Below are 25657 nucleotides of genomic sequence, written 5' to 3'. Positions count from 1 at the left end.
CCGGCTGAACCTTCAAAATAAAAGTCCTGTTTGACTGTTTGGGATGTTGCAATTATTCTCATTTGTAATAGATAGATAGATAGATAGATAGATACTTTATTGATCCCGAGGGAAATTCAAAGCATCCAGTAGCAGGTTACAAAGACATGACATGAAACATTTGTTACAAATTAAGTCGCAAAAAAAGCCGCAAAGACCGCACCCCCCTCCCATACATATATATTAACCTGAAAAAAAGATTTAAAGAATACCCCTAGATGAATCAACTTAAACTGTGCAATTAAAAATAGATTTATACAAGAAATGTATATAACCCGTGCAGGGATAAAAATAAAAATATATGTGACATTTAAACAAGAACCTAAAAACAGTTGAGGGAAAAACATCTGTAATTATAAAAAAATAAAAAAGTGTTGACCTTCTGAAGTTGTGTTGTTTATGTATGTACAGCAATGTTTAAAAAGGCAGATACTGCAGAGTTATCAAAAACAGACATTAAATTAAAGGTGCTATTTAAGTAATTGAGGTGATCATTAAAGTGTCCAACTAGAGGCTGACTCTTGGGACAGCTGTGCAGATGGGAAGTGGAAAAGGGAAGATTTAGTCCAAGTCCAACCGTGAGGTGTTGTACAGACGTATGGCCAGGGGGACAAAAGAGTTCTTAAGTCTGTCTGTGGAGCAGGATTGTGACAGCAGTCTGCCACTGAACACATTCCTCTGCCTGGTGAAGGCAATGATGACGTTAGGTGTTTTAAAGAGGACATATTATACCCCTATTCCACCTTTTCAAACAGTCCCCCTGTGGTCTAAATGAAACATCTGTGCTGTGCTTTGGTCAAAATATAACATGAATCAAGCACCAGAGGAGGTTTGTGACCCTGTATAAACCAGCTCTCTCAGAACGCTCCGTTTTGGTGTGTGTGTCTCTTTAAATGTAATGACCCCCCCCCACACACACACACACACACACCTTCACTAGTGAGAATAAAAATTGCGGACCTGCTCTCAAAAGTTTTGTTCTAGGCTGGAGGTGGAGTCCATGGGTGGAGATACCAGGGGAGGGGAGGGGATTTTTTTTTTTTTTACCAGAATCCCACTGTGACATCACAAGGAGAGCACATTTGAAACAGAGCATTTTTCTCTGTGTTGTAAGACTTATGCAGACCACAAACAAAGGACTGGATGGTTTATTTCACATGTTGTGGGTCAGTAGACTCTCAGGTTACCCAGATAAATGTTCAACAACACTGTGAAAGTGGATTTTTCATGATATGTCCCCTTTAATGTTATCTTATATACCCTGCCAACATTTAAAGATGTTAATTTTGATTGACTAAATTATATATTTATTTTACAGAGCCCCAAAACGGCCGTGTGGGTGGTCTTAAAAGCGCCTACCTTCTCTGGTCCAAACAAATCCAGAGCATTCAGGAGCAGAATCTAAAGTTAGAAGGAGGACATACTGACTGCTGCATTGTTGTCAGAGAAGCCAGCACTTCAACATGTTTCCTTAATGATCAGATAGTAAGATACCTTTATCATTTCATTCAGTACACATCTCCTGTGAGGAACTTTTGGGTTGTGTTGTTTTTGGCGCCTCCCTGTGGACAAAGGAGAATATTTTTGCTGATCTCATTCTGTTAATGTTTAAGCAGTTTTTTCTGACAAAAAAAAAAACCAAATCGTATCCTTTTTATCATTTAAGTCTGTCTACCAAAGGCCCAACTATAAGGACAAGAGTTGGAAAATTAGCAATAGCTATAAACTCCCTGTGCAGCACACACACTTTTATTAATAGCAGCGTCTCTGACAGGCAGGTAAAATAACTATATCAAATATTTTTTTATTTTCTAATAGATGCTCTAGTATCTGCAATGAAAACACCTCAATGAATGATTGGCCATTAAGTACAAATATTTTTATTAGTATGAATCAGGTTTATTTACATTATTTCAAAGAGAACATTGTTAAGAAACGGACAAGGACGGAGGTCAATCTCCTCCGACACCGAGAGAAAATAAACCAACAATAAAAAAAAAAAGTGTGTAAAGTTTTCTGCAAGAGAATAAAACAAGGAAGCAAACCGAGGTATCCCTGATGTGAGGGATAAATCAAGTCCCTAAATCAACACTGTGCAAAAAAGATGACACCCTGAAAGTTAAGTGCGTGCATGACAAGAACTCGGAGACAAAGAGCTGGATTTTTTTCTGCAGTTAGACACGATCACAAGGAAAAATGGATCTACAAAATAAGTGTTTGACAGAGAGACAAATACAGTGTCATAGAAAGTGCAAAAAATAAGGTAAAGAAAACGTTACACAAGCGCCCAGAATGATAAACAAACACCTCCCCAGAGCGAGGGGGAAAAGAGAACGATCTCTCACACGTGTACTCGGACCGACTCACACACTCTCCCTGCCCCGTCTTCACATGAGGGAGCAGGTGCTCTCGGCCGAGGTGCTCCAGGTCAGCCAGCTGAGTTTGCTGTCTGTGTAGGGGGGGTAGCGCAGGGAGTTCAGTCTCTCCAGAGCCCAGCCGCGCAGCATGCAGCCTCGCCGGTGGCTGAACGTCTCAAAACTATAGTGTCCGTGGTATTGGCCACAACCGCTGGCCCCTGGAAGAAGTGGGAGTGAATATGGTTCAAAGGTTAAAGATCACATGTTATCCTGTTGTTGTTTTTTTTTCACCTTTCATGTTGTCAGTGTGTGAAAACTTTAGAGGAACTTTGCAGCTCAAAAACCTCCTTTATGTGATAGTGACAGTCAGTAAAACCCAACATTTCAGCTACTGTCTCTTTAAGGCCCCTCCCTCAACATGTGCCCACTCTTTTCTGATTGGCCAGGCTCTCTGGGGGAGCAGAACGCTGCAGGGCTGCCAGTGGAGGGGAAAGTCTAATGCAGGGGTTTTTTAATGCACCTACCTATCCCTCCAAAAGGCAGCGTCGGCATGCTCATGTGGACGATCCCGTCGTTGGAGCAGAATCCTCCACTCTTGGTATTTTCCAGCACCTTGTTCACAATCTGTGACGAAAAGAATCACGATGTGACGCGGAACTGTAAAAGACGACGTGCGTCCAGCTGTGTGTGGTGAGAGTTAGCAGAGAGGTCTACACGCTCTTACTTACGTGGGATTCGTCAGAGAAAACGTAGAGAGCGAGCGGCCTCTCCTGGCGGTTGATGAAATTGATGCCTTCCTGCAGAGAGTCCACGGTCAGGATGGGCAGGATGGGGCCGAAGATCTCCTCCTTCATCAGAGCGTCGTCTTCGGTCACGTCCGTCACCACCGTGGGAGCTGACGGGACACACACGTCCATATTATTTATACTGGCATTAGGGTTGTTGCTAGGTAAAAAAACAAACCATGTCAACTCCTGTTTCAACACCATGGCAACAAAAATATAAACCCTAGATCAGTGCTTCCCAAAGTTTGGGCCGCGACCCCCTGGTGGACCGTGTGGGTACTAAAGGTGGCCCACGAAACAATTTTAAAAATAAAAGAAATATCACAATAATGATGATTTATTGATGAGTCAACCCTTTAAGTGATTAGTAAGATGTGTCATGACTCTTCATGGACATAATGTTTAGTAACCATTGTGTCTATCTTACCATAATATTATGTTGTAATGTTAATAATTTACCCTTACTGAAAGTTATAGCTGTAGTCATAAAAATATAATTTTGTATTTGAAAGCGTGCATTCTTAAGTTTGGGAAAGGCTGCCCTAGACACTCAAAATTGGGAAAGTCCTCATTTTCAATAAGCAACCTGTTTACAGTGCTGGTACAGAAGAAGTCAAACAACATCACACACCAAACATTGTGACTTCCTGCTTCTTAACCCACCCATGTACTTGTCCTCCTCTCTGCTCTCTCCTCCGATAACGACTTTGCCATCAGTCTTCCCGAGCATCTCCACCAGTCGAGTCCAGTGTCGGGAGGACACGATGCGGCACAGGTCGGGACAGCTCTTAGGGTCCTTGCTGTAGAAGTCTTCTAGAGTCTGCCGGATCATGGGCACCAGGGTGTCCCGGACGGCCGGCGAGCAGAGGACATAGTCCGGAGCGACACAGCTCTGACCGGCGTTAAAAAACTTGGACCACACTAACCGGCGAGCGGCTGCCGGGATGTCAATACGACCGTATATCAAGCAGGGACACTTTCCGCCCAGCTCCAACGTCACCGGAGTTAAGTAGACGGAAGCCGCCTGCAGGATGCTGCGCGCCACAGTTTGAGAACCTGAGAGACAAAGCTGAGGGATCAGTATCTGAAGTGATTGTCTGAGATGTGTGCAGTAAGACAACAGCTGCATCAATCAATCAATCAAACTTTATTTATAAAGCACCTTTCAGACAAATTAAATTGCAGTTCGAAGTGCTTTACAAGAGTGCAGAAAAGTTATTGACGAAAAAGTGTGTGTGATCTGAGCTAGTGGGACCATGTAGATGATAAACAGAAGAGGCCCCAGGATGGAGCCTTGGGGAACTCCATGTGTAATGTTTTTGTCGGCTCAGATTTTAAGTTACCTATAGACACTAAAATCATTGAGAGACTAATGCACACCAATAAGAATATAAAAATGTATAAAACTGAAAAAAATAAAATACGTCACATAAAAGCAATAAGTTATTAAAATTAATACATATATTAGAAGAATATTTAAAATTGTAGTAGGATAAAAAAGACAATACAATAATGTTAAGATTCAAATTTATATAAAGCACTAAAAAAAAGCCAGACTGAATAAATTAGTTTTAAGACTGCGTTTAAAAATCTCCATATTCTCAGCTCCTCTCAGACCCTCAGGAAGGTTGTTCCACAGTCTAGGAACAAACTTCCTGACAAAGGGTCTGTCTAAAGGAAAAGCATGCACATAGAATGAGAAACCCGGGGTCTGATCCCTCACCTGTGTAGAAGATGTGGTCGAAACGGTTCTGCAGAAGGGACTTGGTCTCCTCCGCTCCCCCTCGAACGACAGCGTAACAGTCCTGCAAGAACAAGAGTCTCTCTCCTCAAGTCCAGCTCTAGTCTGTAACCTCTACATTTTATTTATTTATTTGGGGACAGATGCCTCACCTGAGACAAATACTTGGGGATGAGATCTGCTATCAGACTGTCTGTGGCAGCGCTGACCTCTGAAGGCTTGATGACCACACAGTTTCCTTATTGAAGACAAACAGCATCCAGTCAGTGAAGACGGCAATTAAAGATTTGATGCAATGACTACCTTTTTTTCTTTTTTCTTTTTTAAAGCAGTGTCACACCTGCTTAGCTCCTCAACCCCCAAAACTTCACATCTGTCTCATTTCCAGCTCAACATTAAGGGAGTTGGACTTCCCACATCGGGAATTTGATTTCTGCTAGATTCATATTCAGCATGTCGTACACCAAAAGGCCTTTCATTTAGTCTTGCTATGTGATTTTTCACACTTAAATGTAGAAATCAAGTATATCCTCTGAAAATAACTCTGTGAGTCATGACTGTCTACAATGGGTGTAACACCCGAGTCCCACTGTCTGTGATGTTTTCAGAGTCCTATCTTCAGTTTGTTTACATCGCCCGGACAGCCGGCTGACTCCTCCCCTCGTGTATAAAAGTTGTTTAATTGAGGGACTAGAGAAAAGAAGAATAACATACTGTACTCACTGCTTAACTGTGTTTCTAGATCACGCTCATTTCAGGTAAATTTACATGCAGTGTGAAGATACGAGCATAATAAAGATCGCTAGCATTAGCATGCTAACACAACAATGCAGCGCGAGATGTTTTGGTTTCATGCTGGTGCTCAAGAGCGACATCTGCTGGATCAAAAAAATCACATATAAAGCCTTTAAGGTGATCTGTGTGTGGAAGATACCTGCAGCAATGGCTCCTATTAGAGGTAAAAGAATGAGTTGCACGGGGTAGTTCCACGCCCCGATGATTAACACGACCCCTAATGGTTCCCTCCGTACAAAACAAGTGTCCAGCCTTGTTGCCTTAAAAAACATCAAAAACATGATTTAATTAAACATTCAAAAGAAAAACACACAGTGTCAGAGCAATCTTTGTTTGACCCACCAGGTTCTTGCTGACGTACTCGGGCTTCATCCAGCTCGAGAAGTTATTGATGGTGAAGTGCAGATCGTTGATCACGATCTGGACCTCGGACAGGATGGCCTCAAACTTTGGCTGACATGCAGAGACAGAAAGGCGAGGACACTTAGTGTTTGGATTGTAGCAGAAGGCTTTTCATGTCCCCACACAACCCACACCCCCTCTCCACCGGATTGCCTCCCCCCACCCCCTTGCTCCCCATCCCTCTTCCTGCATCTTATCCCATCTCTCCCCCTATCCCTTTCCAAGCCCGGCACAGTCTAGGCCTGTGAAGACTGTTTCGTCATGAGCCGGAGATCCAGCTGAAGATTTCTGCCTTTTAATAAGAAAGTTTTTTCTTACCACTGTAACTTTTGCTGCTTTGCTAAAGTGCTCATGATGGATAGACCGGATCTTTGTAACATAACAATGAGTAAGGTCTTTTACCTGCTTTATGTAACATAACAATGAGTAAGGTCTTTTACCTGCTTTATGTAACATAACAATGAGTAAGGTCTTTTACCTGCTTTATGTAACATAACAATGAGTAAGGTCTTTTACCTGCTTTGTGTAACATAACAATGAGTAAGGTCTTTTACCTGCTTTATGTAACATAACAATGAGTAAGGTCTTTTACCTGCTTTTTGTAACATAACAATGAGTAAGGTCTTTTACCTGCTTTATGTAACATAACAATAAGTAAGGTCTTTTACCTGCTTTATGTAACATAACAATGAGTAAGGTCTTTTACCTGCTTTATGTAACATAACAATGAGTAAGGTCTTTTACCTGCTTTATGTAACATAACAATGAGTAAGGTCTTTTACCTGCTTTATGTAACATAACAATGAGTAAGGTCTTTTACCTGCTTTATGTAACATAACAATGAGTAAGGTCTTTTACCTGCTTTATATAACATAACAATGAGTAAGGTCTTTTACCTGCTTTTTGTAACATAACAATGAGTACGGTCTTTTACCTGCTTTATGTTAAGTGTCTCGAGATAACACTTGTCATGAGTTGACGATATACAAATAAAAATTGATTGACTGAAATTGATTGATGTCTTTATTTGAAGACAGGACAGCGGATAGAAACGGAAATCAGAGAGAGAGAGAGAGTGGGGAATAACGTGGTGAAGGAGCAACAGGTGGGATTCAAACCCAGGCTGTCCGCTTTGTACATGGGGCACGACTTAACTTACCGCTTGGCCACCAAGTTGAACTTTCAGATGGTTTAACCTTATAGCCACGAGGCCGAGAGCAGAATATCAGGGTTACATGTGTTTTACCTTGGACAAGTCTTTGTGCATCGCTTTCACAATCAGTTCCTGGTTTTCTTTCACCATCAACATCAGCTTGGTCAGCTGAGCTCGACGAAACTCTTCCGGTAGTGTGACGCCTGACGCAAACACTGACCGCAATCTGGTGACAACCTCGCTCTGGGTGTCCATCTTTCAGCCTGGAACACACACACACATATATATATACATAAATACATTTAAACACATCCAATTATCTGATGCGGCAAAAAAAACTAAATGATGAATTGGAACAAATGACTCAAATTTAATTTTTAACATCTTGGCCAACATTTACATGAGAAGTTGAAGAAGTCAATCAGAGGTTTTTACAGAACGAGGGTCCTTATATTGACCCTAAATAACTACTTTCTGGAAATGCAATGGTCCCTGTTTGTCCCTTTGGATAAAAGCGTCTGCTAAATGAATTGTTGTTGTTGTTGTCCTTCTCCCTCGTTCAGTTCTGACTGAGAGTTAAGATTATTAGTCCCTGCACTCTTCTGACTGACTGAGGTCAGCAGGAATGAAGGATGCAGACCTGAAATAGATTTTGTAATAAGAATAAAACCGTGTTTAAAGTCTGAGTGCTGACAAAGACGACCGTCCGACACACGCACAACACAAACAAGATGAGAAAGGAACCTGAGAGCTTTCAGACGAGGCATGCGGGTATAAAACATCCAGCGCAGACATAAATGTGGCAGCAACCAGTTAAACTCTTTGTTGTTGTAAAGATTGTATCCGTGCCAAGGATTGCCAGAGACCAGATCAAGATCTAAAACCATAACACAAAGACTGCAAAGCGTGACCCAGATTATCCCCCAGTGAAACAGGGATTCAGATTTATGGAAACATTTTTGTATTTTTGGAAAATTGACTAAAACACTCACTCACATACAGTTTACTTTCAGAATCTGCACTTGATTAAGTAGAAATAAACATACTTAAAAAAACAGCACACTTAATAAAACCGTATATCAAGACTTTCTAACCTCTCTGTAATAATCCAGTCCAAATGACCTCTAAATGTTGTGGAGGTAATCGACTTTATAGGGATTTTCACACATGGAATAAAAGGTTTAAAAATGTTAAACTGTGTTGTTACGAGTTTCTGTTTTTACTTGTGGTGAAATTATAGTTAAATTTCATCTTAAAACTCTCCTAAACTTCTGCATTAGAAGCTAACTTTAGCAGCATCGTCTAGCAGGATATCCCATCAGGATTTTAGGGACACACCTGGAGGCCTTTCGCAATATTTTTAAATAATACGTAAGCCGAATTTACCGGAAGTACTACATGTTTATTGGCGAGTTTTCAAATTTGTTTATTTTCTGATTTATTTATGTAGAAGAGCAGATATATATAAAAAGTGATATTTCTAAATGAATAACGGCAAAAAAAAAAAAAAAAAACGGCGAGTCAACGCGTGCAGGTAAAGAGACGGGTTTGAGCTCTGAAAAGTGGCACGCCGTGATTTTACTTACATTAACCTAAACATAATATATGCATTGTACTTACATGTAATTCAAAGCAAGAGTTTACCGGATTTCTTGGTGACAAAAACACCGGTAAATGTCACGGTTCACTGTTTTTTTAAGGATTTGCTGGATTTTAAGGAACATGCGCAGATTACAGACAGCTGTAGTGTCTTGCAAAACAGAGAAGAAATACTTAAAGCTGCTTACCTGTGGTGTGTGTGTGGGTGTGGGTGTGGGTGTGTGTGTGTGTGGGTGTGTGTGTGTATGTGTGTGTGTGTGTGTTCAGTCTTCAAAGTGGCAGATCCGCAGGTCCACTGTGCAGGTGACGAAAAAGAAAGGCTAAATGCAGGCAGAGCTTCAGGGTTTCCGTCTGTGTTGAAGTTTACGGAAAAGGAAAGGGAGGAGATGAAAATAGGGAAAGGGTTTATGGTTGATCTCGAAAAACTTGCCCTAAAACTTGCAGGGCGAGAGAGCCGCGAGTGCGCATGCTCGGTGTAATTATAATCCCGAGTGAACGCTCATGAATATTAGTTCAGTTGGTCTGCCAAAATCTATCTAAATCTAACCCTAACCCAAGGTCAGCCAGGTAACGGTAAGAATAAAAGTAATAAAATAAAGCCTTGATAATTTAAAACAAAAATAATTTAAATAAACAAATACTAAAAATAATTTTAAAAAAAGACAGAGTTGATGAAAATAGACCAAAATGAAGAAAAACACAGAGACAGGGGATGGAGATGTTCAAGAAAGCTTGAAGAAGAGCAAGGCAAGTTTATTTATAGAGCACATTTCAGCATCAAGGCAATTCAAAGAGCTTCGCGAAAAACGGCAGAAAAACATTTTTTTTTAAAAAAGAGGACAAAATCATTCAAACAAAACCAATAAAACAAAAAATAAGAGTACACGTTACAGTGCAGAGTTTCAAAGTAAAAGCTGTGTTAAAATCATTTAATGAAAGGCAGCTGATAACAGGTGAGTCTTTTTTTTAACCTCTGGGTAGATTTGTTTCCAGCCAGCAGGTTTGACATCCCTCATGAGATTACATAACAGATGCAACGAGGAACAACACATCAGAGATAAAGACAAATGGGGCGCCAGCAGCCTTGTGGTTAGTGAGGGCGGCCGTGGATCAGTTGGTAATCTCTCAATTAGAAGGTCGGGGGTTTGATCCCCAGCTCCTTGTGTCCTTGGGCAAGACACTTAACCGCAAGTTGCTCCCACTGCTTTGTTGGCGGTGTATGAATGTGAACGAATAGGATTAGTTTCTTTTGATGGTGAGCAGCCTCCCACTTTCTCTCTCGCTCTCTCTCTCTCCCTGATTGCTGGCTCTATCCACTGTCCTATCTCTAAATGAAGGCACACAAAGCCCAAAAATAAACCTTTAGAAGTCTCCACCAATAAGATAAATATTAAAAAACACAAATAAACGTCTCTTCAGCCAGGATAAAAATAAGTCTTCAACCCTTATTTAAAAGATCTGAGATTGCCGTTCTCTGGGAGTTTGTTCCACAAATAGAAAATAACATTTCAACAACAGAAAATAGAAACTGAACGCTGCTTCATCGTGTTTAGTTCTGACTCTGGGGGCAGAGAGCAGACCTGTCCCAGAAGACCTGAGCGGTCTGGATGGTTTGTAGTTAATCAGAAGGTCACTAGTGTATTTTGGTCCTAAACCATTAAGCGCTTTATAAACCAGAAGCTGTATTTTAAAATCTATTCTCTGACAGAGCCAGTGTAAAGCCCCCAGAACTGGACTGATGTGATCCACTTTCTTGTTCTTGGCGAGGACTCTAGCAGCAGCGTTCTGGATCAGATCTGTAAAGTAATCAAGTCGACTGATGATAAATGAATGGACGAGTTTTTCCAGGTCCTACTTAGACATAATGTCCTCTGATTCTTGATATATTATTGTAATTGCTTTTATGTGACATGTGAAATTCAGGTCTGGGTCCATGACTACACCTAGATTTCTTGGCTGGTCTGTGGTTTTTAATTTGACTGGCTGACGTGCTAAAAGGTAATCACTTGTCCTTGGCTCCAAACACAAATACCTCAGTTTGTTTTCTTTGTTCAGCTGATAATAATTTTGGCACATCCACTCATTGATGTGTCCAGTGCTCTACCTAGATCCATGGTCACCTGGCGACATTGTAATAAATATCTGTGTGTCGTCTGTGTAGTTTATGATCACTTTTTTTTCTATAATCTGAGCTAGTGGGAACATGTAGATGCTAAACAGAAGAGGCCCCAGGATGGAGCCTTGGGGAACTCCATGTGTAATGTTTTTGTCGGCTCAGATTTTAAGTTACCTACAGACATTAAGAAGTTTCTGTCTTTTAAGTAAGACTCAAACCAGTTCAGTGCTGTGCCAGAAAATCCCCGCCCAGCTGTCGAACGCCGCACTGCGATCGAGTAGAACTTAGACTAAAGTTCTGCCACCGTCTGTGTTACGCGGGATCCTTCTTGTGGTACTCTGGGAGTCTCTGATTTAAAACAATTTAAAAAATGCAAACAATAAAGCTGTGATTGCGGAGGAAGCAAATATGACGGTTAACATTTTTTTGCATTTGTGGCTCGATACGATATTGTGCAGCGGCTACGTGGAGCAGCAGAGCAGAAACTGAAGTCGACGACTGTGAACTCACCACAGGTGCAAGAGGCGACGTTATCAGGACCAGTGACGCTTCAGCGACCGCTAGCAACAAACGACGCAACACGGTGAGAAAAAATAATGACACGAGTCGCTTCCAGTTCTGGATTCTTTTTGGAGTCACACTCAGAATGAGCCCAGGCTGCAGTGCGGTCAAAAATAAAAAAATATGCACATCAGGAATAAAATGTCCGCCTGTGTAGGAGGGGAGACACGTTCAGTATCCGTGACAGATCTGGTACGCGAGTTGCGAAACATTTTTTGAAAAAAATTAAACCTGTTGGCAGAGTATCAAGGTGGCAGGAGGAGGAATCCAGTTGATGTATAAAAGTATGATCTGAAATTGTGTTTGAATTGGTTATAAATGGACACAGCACACATCGTGAGGTTTACTGCTCGTCTAAAGTTTTGATTTTCTTCGGTAAAGACAGTGGGAAAATTAATTACAGTCCTCTGTGAAGTTCAGGTGCTACCGACACAGGTCAGTTTGTTAACCTGTCAACAGTAGCAAACAGGGTGTGTGTATTATTATCGTTTCTGGTAATGATGCCAGAAGAGAAAGATTGGCTTGCATTGGTATTTAGAGATGTCAAAATGAATCTCAAGATTTGTTTTTCACCACCTGCGTTCAGCTTTTCAACTCACTCTTTTTTATTTTATTTCTTACCCGCGTTGTATTCCTCCACTGAGATCTTTTCTGTGACAACCTTCACCTTAGCGGGAGCAATGGAATCCATAACATTTTGTATTTTGAGAATTGATTCTTATCTACCAGTTCAGAAACGGTTCAATGAAACAACGAGGATCCAAAAACACATGTCGCATCAATTCCTCATGAAACCACACGTGGCATGAAGTCGGCATTGATACAAAAACTTTATTCTCACAATATCAAAAATGACAGACCTACAGAGGTTTGTAGATTAAGATGAATTAAGAGAGAGAACAATGGTGAATATAGCGACTCCTGGTGGCCAGTCTGTACACTTCTGGAAGGTGAAGGTGCTGAGCTGCGGCACCGGGCTTGTTAAATAGTGACACGCGTGACGGTTCAACAGAAACATAAGAGCAATTTGCATTTAATCCTGACGGCAACAATTATACAAAACAAAAAAAAACAAAAGGACAACAAATGCATCGAAGGAATTCCTTGAATGATAAAATTGTTCCTAAATCTGCAAACTTTGAGGGAAACCAAAAGAAAAAGATTAAACTCCTTCCAATTAATTCTAAAACTAACGTTCGTCATGAAAATAAAAAAAACTACAAGTAAAACTGAGGTGTAGTCAGAGAGGAGAGGTGTATCTACAGGAAGTGAGAGAGGAGAAAGAAGACGAATGGAAGGAGGCTGAGGGGAGAAAGAAAATGGTCGTCTTTATATATCTGAGGTGAAGAGACAACAGTCATGGGCCCAGTTTGTCCGCCTCGCCCCCCCGACACCTTTCACAGTTACGGCTCTGTCAGGCTCGGACAGCGCGGCAAAAAAAATCCAGCTCGTCGAGGGGTTGGGGCAGGTTTTTTCTGTCTTACCGCCCTGAGTTCAGACTGACAGGAGCGTCCAGCAGCAGCAGGATGGAGGCGCAGGAGGGCCGGTGGTGAAATGGTGCGGGAGGTTTTTTTTGGACACATCATGGCTGTTCTGCTTTTCTGAAAAACTTCACAGGAAATAGTCGGCTACTGGCTTCTTGGAGGGGATTCCTCTGGTCTCTTGCGGCGCTGCTTCGAATATGATGAACTCCCGCTGTAGATGCTCATCCAGCTCCAAGATGGCTGCCACATTGCCACACCTGAGTGAGCAGTCACAGAGAAAACAGGTTAGGACTTATACAAAATACATGAACAGGCTTGTTAGACTGTCTTGTCTTTCTATGTTTACAGTAACTGTCAGTGCAGACGACGCTGCAGCGACTTCACAGAACAATGAAGTAGTGCTGGGCGATATGGCCTAAATTTGATATCATGATATTTTTTTTTGCCTAATGTCAATATTTGATATGACTCGATATTTATCGTATTAAAGTTTATAAATGTAGTCTATAAAACTGAATCTCCACTGTATAAAAAAAAATATCACTGGCCCAGGAACATTACTTTTGATTAGAAAAATAACAGTCACCAATTTACTCTTGAACCATTCTGATGCAAAAGTCAATTACAACTTTTATTTAATTAACTGAGCTCTAATTATAGAAAATAAAAACATTTTGTATTTTTCTTATATTCATGTGCTCATGTTTATTCACCATGCTGGTAACTGTAAGAGTCTACTTAATCTGATATTAATATGAGGCTGTGATAGATCTGGAATCTCTCCTTCTTTCTTCTGTGAGAAACTCTTGATTATTAGATCTTTACTTTAGGAGCTCTCTTAAGGGCTAAGATGCTTTGTGAATAACTTTTATCTTTACCAGGATCTAGTCTTTAACTTTAAGGGGAAATTTAGCTGCAGCGTGTTCTAGCTCCTTCAGCTGTCTGCCACTGTGGCTGAAACTGTTCTCCGTTCTGTTTTCGTCATGCCCTGCTGTCACTCAACTTTTCCGGTGATTTTTATTCTGTGAATGCTGATTTAAACTCGGCTTTTGTCGGGATATGATGGTTTCAAAACCATTTTACCAAACATGTGTTTGAGTAGAGAAAACCTGCGCTAAAATCTGTGTGCCAGTGTACAATTCGAGTGTAGCAGCAGTGAAGCCGCCAGCTGAACGTGCAATCAGCTGGACTCTGTCAATCATTCATCCGGGCCAGCTATAATGTCGTGCGTTATGAGCCCTTTTTTTGGAAGTAATTCGGCCTCGCTCGCATTTTTCTCCTCCGTGTTGGTCGCTTACAAAAGCTGGGCTACTCAGCGGCAGGAGTCTCCTCCGCGCAACAAGCGCTGCCGCAGAAATCTCGCGGAGCAACGAAATATCGTGAGAAAACTTCTAAGTAGTTTAAAAAATAAAATCGATGTTCCCTTTTCCATGTCAAGCATTAATTAAATATCGATCGAATCGAGCTTCGCGATATATCGCCCAGCAGAGAGGCTGAGATTGGGCCTCATGCCTCGTCTAATGTAAACCATAAAATCCAGATGGTATGAGTCACACCATCATATATACCGCAGCCGGATTTTGGAGGTCTACCAGAGAGACAAAAGGCTGTTTTCCTGCAAGTTACGTCCACAACGTGCAGTTTCTGTGCAGCTGCCTCGCTCTTTTAGTACCTTCTGTTTTCGCTTTGTGCTCGGGTTTGCTCTCCTACTAGCTACAGTACGCTAGTTGAGCTCTCAGCCTACAGTGAAAGTTGTGAATTACTGACCCGCTTAGCTCAAGCCGCGCTGCCAACCTCTTCACACGCTGTATTTATTAACCTGTTTGCTCTAAGTGCACCATTATGATCTCATGAAGGAGAAAAGATGGTGATAAGTGGCACCGCCAGCCTCATTAGCGGTGCTATGTTTCCCAGCACGATTTGCAATACACAGTGAATGGGGTCATGTTGGGTGCAGTGTGCGATGGTGAGGGCTGCACTCAAGGTAGGGACGGTGCACGCCTCAGTATTTTACACTGGTATAATAGGACACAGCCAACTGTCCAGATGGAAACGCAGGTATCCAAAAGTGCGTCCTATACACCAGATTTTACAGTCCCTTTGCATACCAACTGGCTCTCTACCTTTCCTCTACACACATGTATTTGTGCAGGCGTGTAGGGATCAGGGAAGAAACTATCGGACAACACACCATGAGACCCAAACCTTAGCACACACAACCTTTATGGCCGATTCCACAAATCAACTTTAACATCAGTTACATTCCTTCAAAACAACACAAGAATGTGTGTACCCAGCACAGATTTATCTTTTAATCTGAGCTTGAGAGAAGACACCTATCCCCTCTCAGTGATCTTCGTTAGCCTGACTATTACTGTAGCTCCCCAGTGATAGGTGCTGGGTTTTTATAATTCAGGTTGTCATTTCTCTTCGAACAACACAGACAGGAGGCTGAACAAGAGATGTGATCTTGTGCATTGTTGAGATTTAAGTTACAGAAATTCAGGCTGAAGATTAAGATGAGCGGCCAAATCAAAATAATCCACCAGGAATGTGTGCTTGAACTTTGCTTTCTGTCAGATAAGGTTATAACCTGTTCTGGTACAATCCTGCGTTTGGCTCATGTTGCTGTGAACTTTGCCTCAGACTCAAGGTGTCCATGTTGTAACTTAAAACTTCACTTGGTCTGCTCACCTGTAGCAGTAGTTGGGCGCTGACCACACAGTCAGCACCGTCTCGTTGAAGTGCCACTTGTAGCCCTCCATGACCAGCTGGTGTGCTCGACAGATCATGTGGATGTCATTGGCAGCGTTGAACTGGGCCACCACGTCGCTCCCAAACAGGTAGCCAGCACCTCTGGGACTCACCCCCCACCCTGTGGTGTCTGAGGAAGAGGAGATCTGTCTGGTTAACCTCTGACAACTCAGAAAATTACTGCTGAACATCCAACTAACATTCCCTCTGGGGTCAAAAATGTAGAGATCTAAGAGGCTCCGCAGGATGCATGTTTACCTTCAGGGTCCGACCACAGGAGGTCACACATTGGCCCATCATGAGGTACTTCTTGTTTTCTGTCAATGGTCCTGATCTGGTCCAGTGTCTGGATGGAAGGAGACAAGCCGCCGTGCACACAGAAGATCTGCAGAAGAAGAGGAACGGATCAGCCTTACAGAAAATCCTACCAGAACAACATTTCATCACTACGAATCAAGTGGATGAATCTCCATGCTCTACCTTGCCATCGATGATAGCGGAGAGGGACAGGTAGTCAAAGATCTCGGTGCAGTATCTCCACACGGTGACCGAGCCGTATTTGCGGAGGCACTCGTCGTAGAAGCCGTAGACCTGGGTGATTTGGCGGGACTCGTGATTCCCCCGAATCAAGGTTATCCTGTCTGGATAGCGTACCTGACGAGCAAAGCAGAGTAGTGTTGTCACTTAAAAAAATAAATCTAACTCGAACAGATTAGAGTAACCCCACCCTCCCCCACCAAAGCAGTGGGAGAGACGAGTCTGCCTCATGTTAGTTTGGATCTCATAAATCGCGCACCGGCCCGTTGCTTTTGCCCCAACATTACTGTCCTCATAAACTGAGGTCAAGAGTGCATGCAATGGACAAGTTACACTGAGAGCGCCCTCTGCTGGATCAAACTGTTATATACTTCAGATGGCCTGATGCGCTGATCGATTGTATATTTTGAATTTGAACGGTACATTATAGTTTTAATGTGAACTTTGTCCCCCAGGTTCGAGAGAGGCTTAAATATCCAAATATGAACTTAACTGCCCGTCAGTTAAGTAGCTAAACAAACTGAGAATTTAACATTAAGGACAAGCAGTACACATGAAGGAACCTGATCCATTTTCCCAAGAGACCCCACTTTAAAAAAATAAAAAAAAAACATCTTATAGTACGTACCTTAAGAGCTAGCAGAAGAAGGAAAGTCTCCACACTGTAGAAGCCTCTGTCCACAAAGTCGCCCATGAACAGATAATTTGTCTCTGGGACGTCACCACCGACCTTTGTGTGTGGAAAAATGTCAAACAAGCTATTTAACTAAAGTATACATACTGTGAAAACAATCATAGTGAAAGACAAACACATCCATTCTCAGATAGAGGGGATTAATGTTGAGTTTGATAGAGCACAAGTTTGCAAAGAGTTCTGCGGATGGACAGCCGTCTACAAAGTGAGGCCTTTGAATTGCCTTGTTGTTGAAATGTGCTATATAAATAAACTTGCCTTGCCTTGAGGCGTGCCAACTTTCTGTTTGTTTGTCTAAATTCAAATTAGGTGTTAAATGCCTTTTCTTTTTTAGACCTGTGTGTTAATTTTAAGGTGCAGGCGTTGGTAGACAGGTATTAGTTTCTGCAGTGGTGTGAGAGGACACCATTTAATACACAACTATTGCTCTTGAACAACGTTCAAAGTTTGAACACATTCTAAAATCTGGAAAAACAGACTCAGGAATGTCTTCAGATAATAACACCAGACACAAGCCGAGTGCCATTCAAAGACTTGGAACTGATCGTAAAATCTCAAGTTTGGATAGGATCATGGACTGGACCGATTAAAAAAAAAATATATATCAACAACAACAATAATAACAAAAAGACATAAATAGTATAACTTGTCTACTCTTCAGCTAGCCATGACTCAAACTGCGAGGACAACAATCTGACCTGAAGCAAGTCATGCTGCCATTTTTTTCAACTTCTGTACTGTAGCTAGTAGGAGCGTAAACTCTACAAAATTAAAAAAAAATGAGAGACACAGCTGCACAGAAACTGCATGCTGTGGACTCAGCTGAAGACAATAGAAATCGTCAAGCAGGAAGACCGACAAAGTAAACCTTTTTTCCTTCTGGGAAACTCCCCAAAACAAGACTGCCACTTATATTTTTGCAGTGTCTCCCACACATAGAAGACGATACCTGGGCGGGCGTGCCAAGAAATTTTCTCGCAGCCTAAGTATATTTCCGACCTGTTTTTATTAAATTTTTAATTATTAAGTGCTGCGCGCAAGTGAGCGAGTGAGTACAAATGCGCGCAAGGACCTCACGGCTCCGTGCAACATATTCTAAATCCCGTTTAAAAGATACATCCCTCTCGACAGGAGAGATAAGACACACCAAAAGAGTGCAGAATCAGCAGAGAGAGAGAGAGGGTTTCCTGAGTGGGATTTAGTAACCTAAAAAGTGTATGCTAGATGATAAGTTCACTTGTTCAAAAAAAATGGAAGGAAGCCAGGCCAAAGAGGCCAAAGAAAGTAATCACAGACTACTGCAAGCACACACCTTGAGAAGGTGTGACTGATAACAGGAACACACATGTCCCACAATGTGGCTGTCACAATTTACCGTGCAGTCTTAAAACACATCTCTGTCCAACATCAACAACAAAGGACAACACACCTGCCACTAAATATGTGATATGCGAGGATCTTAGAGAAGAATGAGGAACTCACCCTGAACAGCTCCTTTAAGTCATAGAACTGACCGTGGATATCGCCACACACCTGTGAGGAAACGAACAAGAGAAGTGTCAGTACCAGCTTTGATTCATGCAAAGTCAAATTGTCTGCAAATATTAAGATGTTTCTTACCGTGACAGGAGAGTCTACTCTCTGGACGTTACTTTCTTCTACCAGAATCTCTCTGAAAACAAACAAACTGATTACTGATTATGTTCTTTAAAGACGGACTCAGCAATAAGAGCCAAACCCTCATGTAAACCAATACTTCCTCTTTGTGTATTTGACTGGTTTAACAACATTTGTATCTTTTTGTTTGTCTCTGGCATTTTAATCCAACATAAAACCGATAGGCTAAAATTACAAACCAATGTGTTTGATGAACTGGAGACTTTATAAAGTTTCCTCTAACACTTTGGAAAATGCCAAACTGGGTGAACTGCAAATAAAGTGGTAAGACTACTCTGGTTAAGGCGCTGTGAGGTGCATCTGTCAAGCTTTACCAGCTTTCAAAACAACCATCCAACAAATCATGCCTTAAAAAAAAAAAAAAAAACTCTGATGGTGTTTCAGCTTTTGTAAAACTGTGTCAGTTTTTAGGTTGATTCATTACCTGGCTTTTGCGCACAGTGCTTTGACTTCATTTTCCTTAATGAGCTCGCAGCGTCGGAGCTGTTCTATCTGTCGGTCCAGGTCACTGATGTCTCCCATTGTGACACACATAGGGAGAGCCTCTCACACACTATGCACACACTCCTCTTCTCACACCGGGGTCACTGGAATAACAGAGGCTCTTTCTTTCCCCGCTGGCAGTGGAGCGGACAGCCCTCGGAAATGGACTAGGCTGTTCAATAGGTCAACAAGCTCTGGCGCTGATGGATTTCTGTGAAGGGAAGCAAGGAAGGAAGACAAATCAACAAACCTGAGTTACAGACGGACATTTATGTATCCAAAAATCATGTTTAGTGTAGTGGTGTCTCGAGTTTAAACTGACAATGTTGATACCAGTTTCTTAACCACATTAACAAAAATACAAGTCCTAATACAGTTACAGTTATACATATACAGTTTTAGGACTGATAGGTGTAAAAAAGAAAAAGAGTGTTTTAATCAGACCTTGTTAAAACGTGGGACCCAGTATCTCCGGTTAAATTCAGAGACAACCCTGTTAGCCGGGCCTTAACATGTTTTAATTGTAGGCTGATTAAGAGTCTCTGAAGTTCTCTCTTTCACTGTTTGTGGGAATGCCCACTGATAATCTGCTTCTGGGAAACGGTGTTGGACTCGTGCAGTCAAATTATCGGTAAAAAGGTGACTCTTAACCCTAAATTGTGTATTCTTAATATCTATCCTGATGATTTTGCACTTTCAAATAATGTCAAATATCTACTCAATGTTTGTTTCCTGGAGGCCAAACGATGCATCGCTCGCTTATGGAAGAAACGGACAACCTGTGGAGTATGGACTATTTTTAACAACTTCCTGGAGGGTAATGACATACAAAATGAGGTTTGGACTGATGAACAGAACTGACTGTCAGTAGGGCTGCTATGTTTTTATTATTATTCCTCTTTTTTAGTTTTCGTATTGTGTGTACTGTTTTGCTATACACTGTTTATGCTTTACTATAAAAGACAATAAAGAGATGGCTTAAAAATAAATAAAAAGAGTCTCTGAAGTGGTTGGCTTACAATCTTTAAGGATATGTTTTTATTGTTGGAGCAGTTTAGACTTTAAAGATGTGGACAGAGACATGTGGTGTTACACTTATCTAGGAGACTGAGATTCACAGAAGTAATAAAAAAAAACAAGAATTGTTGACTCGCCCTAAAGACTAAAGATCTAAGTCCACAGAAGACAAAAATACTTTGGTCTTTTGCAGATATATTTCCACATGGTAGGGCTGGGAAATATATCGAGTTTTTAAGATATATCGATATATTTTCAAACAAGATATAGGGTAAGACAATATTGTTAATATCGATATAGTTTAGGATAGGATAGGATAATACTTTATTGATCCCCAGAGGGGAAATTCGGGCGTTGCAGCAGCACAGACAAGAAAGCTCAAAATACACTTTAAACAGAATAGATAAGATAAATAAAAATAAAAACAGGGGGTATATACACAGTACAAAATGAATGATTAAGTTAACTGGGGGGAATTGAGAATTGAGACAGTATTTGCAGAGAATGAAAAGATAAAGTGACAAGTGATGATTAAAGTGACTTGGTATGATAAATAGCAGCAAGTAATATAAACAGCAGAGAAGAGAGGCAGTGTTGTACCACAGTAATGCAGAGTGCAGTTATATAATATAATGTAGTATAATATAAGTTATCCATCATTGCACCACGGTCACTTTATTTATCTCATTTTTACCTTTATAGTTATATTGTATATATTAGTTCTGTTGTTCCATTTTTCACCATGCACCTTAATAACTTATCATTTAGTATTTGCCTACTTGCACATAGCTCTGTATATATATATATTTATTTCTCGTTTACTGCACATAGTTCTGTTTACATCTGGTCACTACTGCACGTAGTTCTGATTACATCTGTTAGTCTCCGATCACTGTCCACTTATATCTACTCTTTTATATTTTGTATTTTTAAGTTAAGTTTAAGCTTTAAGTTGTATTTAAATTGACACTTTATATTTGGGTTAAAATGTTTCGTTTACTTGCACTGTTGTTAATTTACTGCTCTGTGTGCCTTTGAATTGCCCCCCCTGGGACAGCCCCCCGGGGACAAATAAAGTTTTTTGAATTGAATTGAATAATATAATATAGTGCAATATGAACAATATAGTGTCATATAATGAAATGTTATATAATATAGACTAATATAATAAAATATATAGAATGCACAGTATATATATATAGATGCTAAATAATAATTTAATATTAATTAAATTAAATTTATAGTTTATGTTGCATTAAAATAACTATTTTTTAATTTATTTTTCATGTGTTTTCACTGTTAATAAAATACATATTGATATATATCGAGTATCACCATTCAGCTAATCAGTATCAAGATGAGTTTTGGTCCATATCTCCCAGCCCTACCACATGGTCTGTCCAGGATAACATCTGGTCGATCATTACACACAATATTAATAATATAAAAGTTGGTGTCTTATTATTGATAATAAATAAAATCCTGCACAATGTTTTTGTGCATTTGATAAAGTGTGCAGGAGTTTTATTTATTTATCTCCTACGCACCTTCAGAAACAGATGCGGGGTTTTCTTTTAAATCTTCAGTACTAACATTCGGAAAATAACAGATTGAATAATTTTAAAACACTTCAAGTATAAAAGTATAAAACATTAGTTTACTGAACTTGTCGTTGGTTGCTTCATAACTTCGCCCTCAGAGGACAATTTAACGGTCCCCAACAAAACGATTTAATACAGTAAGATAGAGCACGGAAAGGAGGACTTTATTGGTTTAAAAGAACATGATAAGGGTGAAAAAACACCTGATAAAAGTGACGTTACTCGCTGAGGAATGTGTGAGGCCTATGGGCGTAGCTACATAGCATGCTAACCACTAGCACGTTAGCTTACATCACTGCTAACGACGTCAGCGAGACCCGGATTCTTTGATAACTTAGCCGACCATTTTGTTCAGGAATTTGTCCCTTACGTTTATAACTTCGCATAACATGAACCTAAACATACTTATTTTGCGTGACAGAATTTAAAAATATATATATTTAAGTTAGTTTTAAGAAACGCTGTAGTTAGCCGGCTAGCCGCGGCTAACATGAACAGACAGCGCTTCTCTGCTAACATGCTAAGAAGCTAGGAAGCTAATGCTAACAAGACACACCGTGACAAAACGCAGCGCGTCACAGCTGTTAACGCGATAAAACACCAAAAGTAATAATTACCGTTAAGGGAGAAACGGCAGAAGTTTAGAGAAGAAGCATGAATGAATCTCCCTCCGTGGGTCGAGAGTCCACCGGCTCCTCTTCTTCTCTCAGTATCGTCGTTGCCGGTTCACTCTCCTGCCGCGTTCACGAACACCGACGAGCAGTCTGTCACTTCCGGTGTCGGGGACGCGCATTGCTCCGCTTCAACAACAGGAGACCTGAGAAGTTGTTTGTTTATTTCTCACAGTTTAAAAAGAAATATTAATACAAGAAAAGTGAAGCAAATACAATCAGTTAATCGTCGTTGTTTGGTTTTGTTTTTGTTCTTTGTTAAACGTCTTTGAGTACTCAGAAAATCGAATATATTATTATTAATATTATAATTAATGTAATGTGAGGTGCGCTGTCCAAGTTACACAATATCATTTCGATGCTGATATGTTCACCACTGGACAGGATTAAGGCGGGAACAAGACTTGGGACACATCTCTGATGACCAATGGGACTCTATTCTTTTATCAATACATAAATCCTCAATCTGTGCTAGACACTGTCTACTTCAATTTAAGGTGGTCCACAGGGCTCACGTGTCCAAGGTTAAGCTGTCCAGCATCTACCCCGATATAACCCCCACCTGTGACAGTGAAATGCAATTATAGTGATGCTACCCTGATACATATGTATTGGCTATGTCCTAAATTGCAGAAATTCTGGCATGACGTTTTCCATACTTTATGTACAATATTAAAGAAAAATCTAAGCCTTAGCCCTACCCTTGCCCTGTTTGGTGTTGCTAGTGGAGATAACCCCCACCTGACTTCTACAGAACACCGCATGGTCGATTTTGCCTTGCTCTTGGCCAGACGTGCAATCCTGCTGAAATGGAAGGGTGCTGCCCTGCCCACGTTTGACCAGTGACGTCAGGATGTAATGTCCTGTCTTCAACTCGAGATGTCACGTTTTTTTGTCAGAAGCTTGAAGAGGAAATTCTGAGACATGGGAACCATTCTTAACCTACTTTCATAACACTCAAACTAAATCATCATGAGATGAGCTTTGATCCGGTTCTTGGCATAAAAAGTAAGATCTGACTCTGTGTGGTGCGCTGCAAACTAATTCTTAGATATTACACCTTCATTTTTTTCAGGACAGCTGGGGATGGGAAGGGCTATTGCACTTTATCAGGTATTACTGTCACTGCCACAGAGACTTGTTCGTCTTACTTGTTTTGCACATTTCTATACCATTTGTGGCAATGTGGAATATTACTATCCAACCCTGGTGTTTTCTATGTTTTCTTCTGCTTTTTTTTGTTGTATTTTGTGTTTATATGATGAAAACTCAATAAAGATATTTGAAATATAATTAATGTAATTTTAGATTCTCTCTTTCCCCAAGACCTCTGACGCATGATTGGTTGTTTTGTTTTTCATTTTGAACCCATGTCTGCTGAGATAAGTATACTTTGGAAGTGACAATAAATTTAATCTTGAATCTTGAAGTTGCACAAGAAATAAGTTGAAGTTATCTTTGGGTTAGGGTTGGACATTTCAATCATTTTATAATCCTTTTATGCTTCGTCTTCTTTTCAATGCCAAAGTGCCGTCCTAGAGAAAAAAGCCACTCTTCTCGAGATAATAAGTTTAAATAAAAATCATAAATACAATAACCTAAAGGTGTTTGGTAGATAATCTTTAATACATTATAAATTATCTACCACTTTTTTTTATATGACTTCAACTTTTATTCACATTTCTTAATATACATGACAGTTTGAGCGTGATTGATTAAACAGTTCAAAGGTGGAAAACACTTTAATCACTGAAGCACCAAAAATAAAAATAAATTATTAAGAAAATCATCAGTAACAGCAGGATTGATGTAGGTAGGAAGTACAAAACATCAGCAGGAATGTGCACATTTGAAAAGAAACGAAGCATCGGTGAAACAGCAGCTGAATGACACAAACATGTTTCAGCTGCTGTTTATCTTTATTATTATTGGTTTAAAAACTTTGTCGTGGGGTATCAGTGATGTAGTGGTTAGTGTGAGCGCCCCATGTATGGGCGGACCGGGTTCAAATCCGACCTGTGGCTTCTTCTCCACATGTCACTCTCTCTGATTTCTGACTCTATCACCATCTCTCTAATAAAGGCACAAAAAGCCCAAAAAATAATTCTAGTGGACTCTAGTGGACACTCGAGGAACTGCAGGATTTTGCACTTCCGCATCGGCTTCATTTTTCAACTTGGGAAGTTGCCGCTTAATGCTGACGTTTGTTTTTCTACAAATGTGTAAGGACTCTAACCACAAACATGTAAAACATTTAGAGTTTTAATATGTTGGATGTTTTCCTTTGTTTCAGATTAATAACCTACATAAAATAAAAATATTTATCCACATTAAATAACCGTTATAGTCTTTGGTAGAAACGGAAAGAAAAAGGCACATTTGGTCAGACATGTTTGATCTGCATCGATGAGTGAAAAGCAAAACAAAAATAACACTTAGTAAGTAGAAAATAAAAGGTAACATAAAAAAAAGGTTTACAGACTGATGCAGAGCTGGCTAAACACTGAAGCTTCAGTGTCCACCACATGGTGACCTGCGTGAGCATCGACTCTAGGGGGGTGGGGGGGGGGGGGGGCTCTCTCAAATGTTTTTAATTTGTACTGCAGTACCCATTTTAACCACTAGGTGTCAGAGTTACATATTGCTCCTTTAAAGCTTTTCACTAGTGAGCGACAGGAATGGTGCTCTTAGTGCAGTTTTTCTGTCAGTGATTTTAGTGCAAAACACATATCGGTCAACAAACCGACCTATAAACATGTTTTATCTTTTAACACCGAACACACTGTTAAATAAAGCAACATTTAGTTCAGAAGCTCGGATCTTCTGGAGCAGCTATGATGTGTTTTATGATTTTGTATCTGAATCAAAACATAAAACTATACATTCAGATACCTGAAACTCGAGTACAGGAGCACTGTGATATATTTATACTGTGTTACTTCCAACATCCCGTTCATTAAGGAGTGAAGTCTGCTCTCGTCAGATAGTCTCTCATATGAGAGTTTTAAAAAAACCTTGAACTGAAACGCTCCCACGCCACGTCGGTCTGATTCACCGAGCTGCTCGCTGTGTGGGCGGCTCACAGGGAGCAGAAGTATCTGTGGACCGGGAAAGCGGCGAGTCCGGCCAGAGCGATGCCCAGACTGTCTCCCACGCTGGCAGCAGCCATCGCAAACTCCCTCTGTCTGTCC

At 40.7% G+C, this 25657-nt stretch overlaps 3 protein-coding genes across 3 annotated transcripts in view; all 3 read right to left on the bottom strand.

The window, feature by feature from the left end:
• Positions 1-1896: 1896 nt before the first annotated feature.
• aldh3b1 (aldehyde dehydrogenase 3 family, member B1) lies at positions 1897-9332 on the bottom strand. Its single transcript, XM_061026430.1, has 10 exons — positions 9060-9332; positions 7366-7535; positions 6060-6170; positions 5857-5977; positions 5075-5160; positions 4905-4986; positions 3845-4237; positions 3125-3291; positions 2921-3020; positions 1897-2614 (listed from the first exon to the last, which is right to left on the bottom strand). The coding sequence occupies exons 2-10, from the start codon at positions 7525-7527 to the stop codon at positions 2427-2429; spliced, it is 1410 nt and encodes a 469-aa protein (XP_060882413.1). The 5' UTR covers positions 7528-7535; positions 9060-9332; the 3' UTR covers positions 1897-2426.
• Positions 9333-12359: 3027 nt separating this feature from the next.
• On the bottom strand, positions 12360-19387 carry LOC132995748 (serine/threonine-protein phosphatase 4 catalytic subunit B). Its single transcript, XM_061065890.1, has 8 exons — positions 19119-19387; positions 18638-18689; positions 18500-18550; positions 16952-17053; positions 16267-16440; positions 16045-16171; positions 15727-15916; positions 12360-13289 (listed from the first exon to the last, which is right to left on the bottom strand). The coding sequence occupies exons 1-8, from the start codon at positions 19226-19228 to the stop codon at positions 13160-13162; spliced, it is 936 nt and encodes a 311-aa protein (XP_060921873.1). The 5' UTR covers positions 19229-19387; the 3' UTR covers positions 12360-13159.
• Positions 19388-24065: 4678 nt separating this feature from the next.
• Positions 24066-25657, bottom strand: part of cln3 (CLN3 lysosomal/endosomal transmembrane protein, battenin) — a 10320-nt gene continuing 8728 nt past the window's right edge. Inside the window, exon 15 of the mRNA XM_061027022.1 lies at positions 24066-25651. Coding sequence (XP_060883005.1) covers positions 25546-25651 — 106 coding nt within the window. The 3' untranslated portion in view covers positions 24066-25545. The remainder of the gene's footprint in view (positions 25652-25657) is intronic.

This window comes from Labrus mixtus, chromosome 20 (genome assembly GCF_963584025.1).
Source record: "Labrus mixtus chromosome 20, fLabMix1.1, whole genome shotgun sequence".
Taxonomy (NCBI): Eukaryota; Metazoa; Chordata; class Actinopteri; order Labriformes; family Labridae; genus Labrus; species Labrus mixtus.
Note: the sequence above shows the minus strand (reverse complement) of the source record. Positions and strands in the feature narration are given on the sequence as shown.

Bases quoted from the DNA above. Each gene is read 5' to 3' on its own strand.
- aldh3b1 (XM_061026430.1), bottom strand. From the start codon at position 7,527: ATGGACACCCAGAGCGAGGTTGTCACCAGATTGCGGTCAGTGTTTGCG. The intron at 6,171-7,365 runs GTAAAACACATG...TCTGCATGTCAG, and splicing joins TGCACAAAGACTTGTCCAAG to CCAAAGTTTGAGGCCATCCT. The intron at 4,987-5,074 runs GTGAGGCATCTG...TTGTTCTTGCAG, and splicing joins TCCCCAAGTATTTGTCTCAG to GACTGTTACGCTGTCGTTCG.
- LOC132995748 (XM_061065890.1), bottom strand. From the start codon at position 19,228: ATGTGTGTCACAATGGGAGACATCAGTGACCTGGACCGACAGATAGAA. The intron at 18,690-19,118 runs GTAATGAATCAA...GTTTGTTTTCAG, and splicing joins GCACTGTGCGCAAAAGCCAG to AGAGATTCTGGTAGAAGAAA. The intron at 13,290-15,726 runs GTGAGCAGACCA...CTGCTCACTCAG, and splicing joins GCGCCCAACTACTGCTACAG to GTGTGGCAATGTGGCAGCCA.